The following is a 10,791-nucleotide window of genomic DNA, read 5'->3' as shown; positions in this document are numbered from 1 at the left end:
TCTCTCTCTCTCTCTCTCTCTCTCTCTCTCTCTCTAAGTGCGTTAGACTGCATTAATAACTGCATTAGACTGCATATCAATGGCTCAAGCCTCTGTTATTAGCTCTAAAATGACGTTTTGGAATTTGCAACGGAAGGTTTATGTAAAAAACGTAAAAAATGAGTTCAACAACCACGAGATTTCAGGACGGAAACATGACAAATGTCTTGAAATTAACAATGTTAATGCACTCCTGAAGTTGTTATGTGGCCACGACGCTGCACCTATTAATGGAATGGTCTTTCTCAGTTCTCAAACTACATTCAATTTTTATTGATTGAACGCAAGCGCTTATTGCGATAGAAAACACTGTAACGGTTTCCATTGATTAAGAAATATTTTTGTTTGCTTGGGTGGTAGCTAATGTTAGGCCTATTATATTAATATGGAAGGGGGGCCCAAAAATTTGTTTTGCCTATGTCACGAAAAGAAGTAAATCCGGCCCTGTGTACAGTGGCCAAAAATAGCCCTTATAAAAATAAATAAAAATAGCGACCAAAAATGGCCATGAAAAAAAACCCACTTATACTTTGACTTACTGTTTTGGTACAAACATTATAAGTGGATGTTAAGGAAAAAGAGTATATAGGATCCCTTAAAATATCTCTCAGTATGATTCTCATAAGTGGCCTCCAGATGCCTATGGAAAGGCTTTATCTGTTCTTTTGTAGTAAGATCCCTATAGCATGCTTTCATTTCTTGGGTGAGAACTGGCCGAACATGTTTCACTGGACTGTTTATAGCTCAACATGCCTCTGTTATGACAGTTCTGTTTCCTTTATATTTTCTTGCCCATGGCAGCTTTAAACAAGCTTTTACAGCACAGAGAGAAGCATATACTCATCATGGTCTCTTTACATCTGTGTGTGTGTGTGTGTGTGGTTTATCATGCCCGTGTGACTAATTGAAGTCTCCATTCACCATGATGCAGGTTTATTGTCTGTGCAGAAAGAGAGAGACTTCTTCTCTTGAGCTCATTGTTTGGGAATGTAATGAATTTCATGTTCTGCCTTTCTCCTGCGCTGCCCACAGAAATCAATTTCTGCCTCTCCTCGTCCCTTTTGTCCCTCCTCCCTTCCCGTCCCTCACTTCATCAATAGACACTTTATTTGCCAATCATAGATGGAAAATGACATTATGAGGAGGCTAAAGAGTGAATCTAACCAGCATCTCTCCCTCTCATGCTCTCTCTCTCAGAACTGTACAAAAACGGGCTTCAGAGGACTGCTTTTGTGCCTTTCATTGCCGTACTCAAGGTAAAGACAAAGTCATTCTCTCAGTTAATTTATTTATCCTTTCATTCTATCTCCATCTCTCTCTCTCTTCATGTTTCCTCCTCTGCTCTGTCTGGTTTTTGATGTATTTTATTCACAGGTAAAAATACACAACCCCATATGTGTTTGCAAAAACGCACAAAACAGAAAAAAGGCAGCTTTGATCATACCTGGAGATGAGAGCAACAGACTGAGAGAGAGTGTGACAGACATGGAGGCCGTTTAATGACTGGCGTGGGTTGGCTGGAATGAGACGGCATTGCGTGAAGCTGCTTGCATTTCAAAGTGCGCCTGGCCATGGACGCCAGCAATGCTCTGATCTGCTTTGCAAGTTAATTGTATTATTTTAAGCAGGTATTGGCATTATCCTGTGTGCTGTCTGGGTAATTACCATCATCCTGCGACAGCTTTCCATCATAAATAATCAGACCATCATTTTCAGGCATTTTACAGCAGGCCACATTCTTGCACATTTGATTGGTATATCAACACACCGAGCTCAATGCGTTTTTAACGTTGATTGGCTTGTTCTGTAGTTAAATATTGAGCATGCTGTTCAAGAAATAGTTCATCCTAAAAATAAAATTTGCTGAAAATGTACCCACTCTCGGGTCATCCAAGATGTTGATGAATTTTCTTCTTCTTCATCAGAAAAGATATGGAGAAATTTAGCATTACATCGTTTGCTCGCCAATGGATTCTCTGCAGTGAATGGGTGCCGTCAGAATGCCTAAACAAGTCTAAATTTACTTGTGGATTATTGTGATGATTTTATCAGTTGTTTGGACTCTCATTCTAAATTTCTCCAAATCTGTTCAAATGAAGAAACCAACTCATCCACATCTTGGATGGCCTGATGTTTGAGTACATTTTCAGCAAATTTTCTTTTTTGGGTCACAATTATACGGGGAGCGCTAACGGCAATACAAACCAGTCATCCTTTACATGTTTCTTTTCGCTCCGTGATCTTAAAGAGCGACATAATAAGAGGATGCTTTGATGACTGGCAATACAATGTCTTTCTAATCCACATTATATCCTAGTATTCCTCATAGTTAAAGGACCCCCCCTCTGTAGAATGTGCTAAAAATAAAAGCTGCTAGACGCTTCATTCAGGTTGTGATTTTTCTCAGTTTGACCCCTGGGTCTTTTATAGTCAGTGGCCCAGCACAGTCACTCTGGGTCAGACCGTCTCTGTCAAATCCCTGGGGTCCTTAAAGTCACCCTCTATTCTGGCCTGTGTTAATCTTGCCTGGTAAGAGTGCTGAATACATCTCGCCCTGCGTTGCACCTTTAACGTTTGAGCTTCTTTGTTAGGCCATCTGGTTTTGAGGCAACCCAGGATCCCAGTTCAGGGTAACTAGGGTGGCCCAAGTGCCTCCTCTCATGCCTGGTCAACCCTAATAATGTGTGACAAACTCACTGAAATGCACTCACTGGCTCTTGACTGTTCTCTTTCTATATATCTTAATCTCTCTTCAGGGTGGTAATGTTTATTTGCCTACAAGATATTATTACAATTATTATTATTGTTGTTATTAGGGCTGTCAGTTCAACATTTTAATTCAGTATGAATAATCATGTAAAAATGATTTAAAAATGTTGAAATATATTTCTATTAAAATTATTTTTTAATTATACACTGTTATGTTTTTTTTTTTAAAGAAATCTATTCAGCAAGGATTCATTAAATTGATCAAAAGTTATAGTAATGTTACAAAATATTTCTATTTCATATAAATGAAATCTATTTTCTATTCATCAAAGAATCCTGAAAAAAATGGTTTCCACAAAAACATATAGCAGCACAAATGTTTTCAGCATTAATAATAATAATAATATGATGAAATGTATTGCCATTGCATTAACAAAATATATTTTAAAAATATATTAAAATAAATATATTTTTTAGTTATTTTAAATTCTAATAATATTAATACTGTTTTACTGTATTTCTTATCAAATAAAATGCAGCCTTTATGAGCAAGAGACTTGTTTAAAAAAAAAAAAGCCCAGACTCCAAACTTTTGAACAGTGATGTATATTTAATAGATTATGTAAAAAATATTTTTAAAGCCAATTGTCTATTCAGTGCTTTTGTCTAATGTAATGTCTTTGAATGAATGTTGATATATGTGATCAATCTGATTCATTCATTTTGATTTGGCAGCCATAATTATACATATTAAGTAAGGTCAGAACCCCTTATTGATTTTCAAGTTTTAAGTAACTTGTCTGTCTTCCATGGTATCTTTTTTGTTCCCAGTGTTTTATCTTATTTTATTTTACTTATTAATCTTTTGCTCCAAGAGACACATTATCATAGAGATGTGATGACCTTATTTTTGCTCAAATGTCTGTCTTCATTTTGGCTAATTGCTTTTCTCTGCTGTTCCCCGTGTTCCTTTGGTTATGGTTGTCTTGGTCTTATGTGTGTGTTTTCATGGTGAAGGTCTCTGGTGGGTAAGGATGAGTGTATGCTGATTGAATGACTTGAAGATGGAGCAAAAATGAAAAGAGGCAATTTATGTTGGATGGCTGCTATTGTTCCACTGACCTTTTGTTAACCTCCTATTTCTAATATTTTTTTTTTTATCTTTGCTTTCCTTCAGATCCATTTTATCATAAAAATATCTAAACTTTTACGGAAACCTTAAAGTAGTTGAAGAATAGTTGACTAGACATACTGACTCCTTCTTGATCTGATTAATCAGAGGCAGTTAATAAAGACAGACCAATGAGAGACAAACATAAACCATTCATAGAGAGAAGGACAGAGATGTGTATGTCAGTAATGTCGCTTTCTCTTTTCTTGCTGCTGTTATTTTTTGATCTGATGTCTAAAAGTTTTTTTTTTTTTTACCAAACTATACTGCTGAGTTCTCTGAAAATAATAAAACCTGAATGGCTGTGTTTATTAAATTAAGCAAAACATTGACCATAACTACAATATTTTGGACTTAAAATTGTGTTAGTCATGTTTCTCCTCTGTCAGAACTTCTGGATTTGGTGTGAATAAGCCGTAAGACCAACATTTGAGGTGCCTTGAGATTCGTTAACAGTCACTCAAAAGATGTTGTTTTGCCAAGTCACCACTAAAGTTGGTCAGTCATGTTTTTAGCAGGCACAGATTAGCAAAGACTGAGGAGCGAGTGTGATGGAGAGGATGAGGGCCATGGCCCGTGGCCTCTGCGGAGGTCTGGGGGGTCTGTGCTTTCAAAGTGAGACAGATGTTCCAAGGGTGATGTTTCTTTAAGAGTCCTGGACAGGGCAAGGAGAGGTTGTGAGAACATTTTGAGTATGTTTTGAGAGTGTTCTGAGTAACTAACAAAGCCGGTTACATGTAAAGGGAATAGATAATTAGGCGTAATTAGTGCGTTCACGTCGTTAACCACCCCCATAGCGCTCTCTCTCTCTCTTTCTCTCCCTCACACACACACTCACTAGTCACCTAATCTCTCAATACATTCACTCAAGACATGCACACACACACACACACACACACACACACACACACACACACACAGTTTTGTTAACCTCCTATTTCTAATATTTCTTATCTTAGCTTTCCTTCAGATCCATTTTATCATAAAAATGTCTAAACTTTTACCGAAACCTTAAAGTATTTGAAGAATAGTTGACTAGACAGACTGACTCCTGATTAATTCGCAGCAGATAATAAAGACAGACCTATGAGAGACATCTAATAATATACACCATTCACAGAGAGAAGAACAGAGAAGTGGATGTCAGGAATGTCGCTGTCTATTGTCTTGCTGCTCTTATATTTTGATCTGATTTTATGTCTAAAAGCCTTTTTACACCAAGTCCAATACGACTAAGAAACATTAAAACACAAAATACTTCCAAACATTCTTTTTCTACCAAACATTCTCTGAAAATAATAAAACCTGAATGGTAATGTTTATTAAATTAAGATTTTTTTTTTTTTTACCATAACTACAATATTTTGGCCTTAAAATCTTAGTCATGTTTTTCCTCTGTCAAAACTTCTGGCTTTGGTGTGAATAAGCTGTAAGACCAACATTTGAGGTGCCTTGACATTCGTTAACAGTCACTCAAAAGATTTTGTTTTGCCAAGTCACCACTAAAGTTGGTCAGTCATGTTTTTAGCAGGCGCAGATTAGCAAAGACTGAGGAGCGAGTGATTGTGATGGAGAGGATGAAGGTTGTGGCCCGTGGCCTCTGCGGAGGTCTGGGGGGGTCCACGCTTTCAAAGTGAGACAGATGTTCCAAGGGTGATGTTTCTTTAAGAGTCCTGGACAGGGCAAGGAGAGGTTGTGAGAACATTTTGAGTATGTTTTGAGAGCGTTCTGAGTAACTATCAAAGCCGGTTACATGTAAAGGGAATAGATAATTAGGCGTAATTAGTGTGTTCACGTCGTTAACCACCCCCATAGCTCTCTTTATCTTTCTCTCCCTCACACACACACACACACACTCACTAGTCACCTAATCTCTCAATACATTCACTCAAAACACGCACACACACACATAGAGAGAGAGAGAGACAAAATCACACACTGCAGTGGTAAAAATACTTTGATGTAAGAGGAGTCGTCCTGGACTCAAAAGCATAAAGGCAGTGTTTTAAGCTGTCTCTCGTTCTCTTTTTACCCCGCCCCTGCTTCCACCCCCCCTTTTCTTTTTTGCTACCCACAGAGGCTGTAAGACACACAAAGATGAATGGACTACAACCTTTCCCCCCGTCCCCCTCTGCCACCTCTCTTTTTCAGTTCTCCCACCGAGCGCTCCTTAAGCCAGTCTCTGTCAATCCACCCCTCTTCCTCCCAAACAGGAGGGAAAAAAGCATCAAATGTTTTCGGCTGTCAGTAATGAGGTAGTGGACCTCATCAGGGTCCAATCGCCAGCTATCCTTGGCTTTTGTTGGAGCTCAATGGCAACCCTTGCTTTGAAAAACTCAAAGGCAACTTTTTTGAGGAGTGGAGAAGAGATAGAAAGAGAGACGGACAGACAGATAGAGAGACAGAATTAATTTTCATTCTAAATGGTTGTGCAGGGAAGCTGTGGGCATACAGCACATGCAACGATAAGAACTCTTTAAAATAAATTTTCACTATAAAATTGATAACTAAATAATCCATTTTATTTTTATTTATTTGTTTATTTTTTTTGGAATATCTGGTAATGACATGCGGGCGGGGGGGGCATTACAAAAAATTAAATAAAAATTACTATTATTATTATTATTAAGAAAAAATATTTCTTTTATTTTTAATTAACTTATAATGAATAATATTATATATTTTTATTATTATTATTATTGATGATAATGATAAAGTAGGAAAAAGAAGTAAGTTTATATTATTTTTTTATTTATTCTTTTATTTTTTATAATGTCTGTCAGGTAATGCAGACATAAAATACTTCTTCCACTTTTTATTTATATATTTTTATTTGATTTATTTTGCATATATTTTTTCCATGCATATATGTCCATGTGATCTGACACGTCATTAAAAATGGTGTCTTCAGAAATTATACCTGCCTCTGTAGACCGACAGACAGAAAAATAAATAAATAAATAGTGGGCTGCTCACCTGACTTTATTTATTTTTTTTATTTTTTGCTGTTTGCAGAGGGATGTATAATCATTTTACAACTTTTGCTAACATTGGGTTGGCTTGTCATGGGCAAATTTTAAAGAGAGGATGTGTTGTTGAAGTAGGGGTGGTCTAATTCAGTGGCTAAGTCTGTTAAAAAAAAGTCAACATGGCTGAAATTGTCCACTAAACAACAGTCATTAATCTTACTAACAGCAAGTGCTAGTGCTAAATCTAAAATTATATCATTCTAGTTGCCATTTTAATTCCATAGATACAGGTTTTAGTTATTTATTAAAAGGTCAGTCAGTTAGAAGATCCTGCACATTTTGAGGTGTCTGGCGGGTCTTGTTGAAGGCCGAGGACACGCATCAGATTTGCGTGGCAAAGTGCATTCTGAGTTGAGAAGGGCCGACGATGAAGATCTTTGAGGAGTTATGAGTCCTTATTAATGAACCCATCAAAGGCCATAATAATGCAATGATCCACAAGAGGACGTGTCTTCAACTGATTATGAAGAACCATGTGCTGGAATCATTACTGATTGTATTTCTCTCACCCTCTCCCTCCTCACGATTACTCTTCTGCGAGATGGCCCATCAACCGTTAAGATATAAAGGCAGAAATAGAAAGTTTTTACAAAAAAAAAAAAAAATAGACAGAATAGGGTGTGCAGAGGAATAACCCGTTTTGATGGCTGCTGGGGAAGCGCGGTTGTCGTGGCCGTGGCGGCTGTTTACATGGCGGCCTGGTGACAAGGTCGAGCGGGGTTGATGAAGTGACACTTTTCCTTTTGTGTTCTTCTGCTCGTGGTTTGTCAGCCTGTCATTATGGCTGATTCAGCCAATTGGCTCGGACGTGGAACTCTGCGCTCGAGAGAGAAAAGTTGACAGCGCTGGAGAATGGGGGGGAAGAGGCGAGAGATACAGGAAGAAGAGGAATAGATCGCTCCTCGCTCGCTCTGTGTGGTGATTGCTAATTATCTTTAGTTCAAGGAGGAGGGTGGCGGAAAATTCACTGATTTCATAATTCGCTGGAGCTGTCATTGAGGACTGATTCAGGCAAAGGCCTCTCGCCTAAATACCACATATTATCCACATCCTGTTAAAAATAATCACCCTTCCTTTTCATCAGTCATTTTTGTCATAGTTTCTCCAGCATTTTGTTCCTTTTTTATGTTTTTTCTTCCCCGTCACAGAGGTTTGATATGCTGTGGTTCCACACAGTCACTCCATAAAAGTGAGCCACTAACATGTTTAACAGTGTTGACATAGTTAGTACGCATATTTTATTTGACCCGTAACTACATATCACTTTGTTTCAAAGATGCTATTTTAGCAGTAGAGTAATTTCATATCACAAAATAACAGCGCAAAGATCCCATTATAAACTCTCTATACTTGCATTGTGAAAACTGATCAAGTTTATCCCTCAATCTTTTACTGTTTTAGATGGATGGATGGATGGATAGATATAGTTTAGACCATGTAAAATAATACTATGAATACCTGGATGCTAACAGTAGTTTAAAATCATTAGAAAAGGCCAAACTTAATGCATTTCTTAATTATATGGCTTACAACAGGATAATATGGATCACAGTATTATTTTGTTATAGATAATTAAAATGTGTTTTATTAACCCACAGTACATGTGGCATTGTCACCCCCTAGGGGTGAGCTGTGTATTGCAATACAAAATACATTGCAAAACAGAACTACTGTCATTTAAACTTGCTCTTGAAATGCTGTCACTTTCTCTCTTTTTATTTGTAACTATTCTCTTTTACCACATTTCTCCTTTGCTGTACAGGAGCACTGTCATACCGTCAGTCTTGACACTGGAATAGATTACCGGACAAGGGAAATGGAAGCAGCAGGAAAACTATACTACATGTAAGACAACTCTCTCTCTTTGTGAAAGAGTGATGTAACAACATTCAATTAATTTATTAAATTAATATATATTTTTTTATTAAATTAATAATTTAATAATTCAAACGTTGTAAGGTAGTTTGGGGCAATTGTAATTTTTATTTTTAGAAGTATTTGTTTCTTCATTTGTTTGCTTATTGGATGTCCAGTACTTAGACCTTTATGGCTTTAAGCAGCAGAACTGTTTTTAATATTGACAATAATAAGAAATAACTTGTATTATTCCTGACAAATTATACATATACGCTACATTTCAAAAGTGTTTGAAGAAATTAAAACTTTCAGCAAGGGCACATAGAATAAAGAGTCAATCAAAAGGGACAGTACATAAATTTATATAAAGATTTCTATTTCAAATAAATTCTGTTCTGAACCATGGTTTCCACTAAAATGTAAGCAGCACAACTGTTCTTAACATTGATAATAATAAGAAATGTTTCCTGAGCACCAAATCAACACATTAGAGTGTGAACCTGTAGTAATGGCTGTTGAAAATTCAGCTTTTTAATGTATTTTTTAAAAATCAAATATATGCAGGCTTAGTGAGCATAAGTCTCTTTAAAAAACATGAAAAAATTCTTACTAACCCTAAACTTTTGAATGGTAGTGTATTTATTACAATGATACATTATACATAATATATTTTTTGCTTACTTTACCTAATGGAACAGTTATTTTACCACACATAAATGTTTCTCATATAAAAAGATGGCAGTTGTAATAAATCTGAGTTCTAAAGGGGGAAAAAATGTAAATGTTTCAATTGCCTCTGATCTCAACTACCGACTGAGAAGAGAAAACAGAACTGAGAATAAATGGCAAGGGAAAGAATTACATATCATGAGTGCACATTAATATAAATATACACTCAGCGTCTTTTTCTGACTTATTATAAACCCTTTATCTCAACAGCTGCTCTTTTAGAGGATGTTAATATGCATGAGTTTGTTGACACATGATTGCTGCTCCCTCTTTTTCACACTCTCTCAATGTTTGTGTTTTGAATCCAACATCCTGTTCTATTGAGGCACTGTGAAAATTCAAACACAAGCCTTCAGCACGCACTGTTTGATGTGACCACTTCAAAGCTGGTTAATTTCATATTCAATTATCTTTCTCTTTCACCTCGCTTTCCATAGATCAAGTGAGCCTGATGCAGAGAATGCTGTCAATACACTGTTTGAGGAACTGGCATACAGACAAAATGATGGTAAGCGAGTTAATTTGCCTTTGCATAGATGGGGGTTTTAAGGTTAAGAGTGGATGTTTCTTGACTTAGTGTGTGAGGTTTAATCTTGTAGTGTTAGCTGTTTTTATGTGAAGACTTTATCATTTCAGTGCTAAAGTGTTAGATCTTTCTATTGCTGTCATTAACTGTATGTCTGCCTCTAACCATTGATAGTAACCAGGCCAAGAGTGCTGAACGTGCAAGGAAGAGAAGTAACCCTGAGCAGAACCTGTGGAACCATTGCAGACTGCACCTTCCAAGAGCTGTGTGAGCGAGTGAGTGTGTAGAAAATTACATACAATTCTGGTTTGAGATTTGTATTGTGGTGTCTTTTCCAAACGTTTTAGATGTGGATATAGGAGGGCAGTGGTTAAACTGGAAATGAACAGCATTCTGGCACCTTCAAAAAAGGAATAATAAATACTTGGTGCTTGTCATTACACCTATATTTAGTCAGTGTAATCACTCTTAGTAAACAAATAAATGAACAAATGGAGTAAGCTCATTGCATTTAAGCATTATACTTCCATCTTCAAATGTGGGCCACTCTCAGTTCCAATAAAGTCATAAAAAGCCCACGTTTTTAACACTTAGGCAGGTTCTGAACCCAGGATCCCTCAGGTCAAACATTTTTTGCCACTGGACCTGGAAATACCATAAAGGCTTAAAGGGATAGTTCACCTTCAGTTGCTGGTCCCCATTGACTTACATAGTATGGGGGGGGGGGGGGG

General features: G+C 36.9%; 1 protein-coding gene across 1 annotated transcript in view; it reads left to right on the top strand.

Moving 5' to 3' along the window:
- The window catches only part of LOC107679503 (lactation elevated protein 1 homolog B-like), a 26,233-nt gene that overhangs the window by 11,387 nt on the left and 4,055 nt on the right, over window positions 1-10,791 (top strand). The window contains exons 7-10 of the mRNA XM_016475070.1: window positions 1,237-1,295; window positions 8,711-8,793; window positions 9,972-10,042; window positions 10,235-10,335. Coding sequence (XP_016330556.1) covers window positions 1,237-1,295; window positions 8,711-8,793; window positions 9,972-10,042; window positions 10,235-10,335 — 314 coding nt within the window. The remainder of the gene's footprint in view (window positions 1-1,236; window positions 1,296-8,710; window positions 8,794-9,971; window positions 10,043-10,234; window positions 10,336-10,791) is intronic.

This window comes from Sinocyclocheilus anshuiensis, unplaced genomic scaffold, assembly GCF_001515605.1.
Source record: "Sinocyclocheilus anshuiensis isolate Anshui unplaced genomic scaffold, SAMN03320099.WGS_v1.1 scaffold212, whole genome shotgun sequence".
Classification (NCBI taxonomy): Eukaryota; Metazoa; Chordata; class Actinopteri; order Cypriniformes; family Cyprinidae; genus Sinocyclocheilus; species Sinocyclocheilus anshuiensis.
This window is presented reverse-complemented; position numbering and strand designations above follow the sequence as displayed.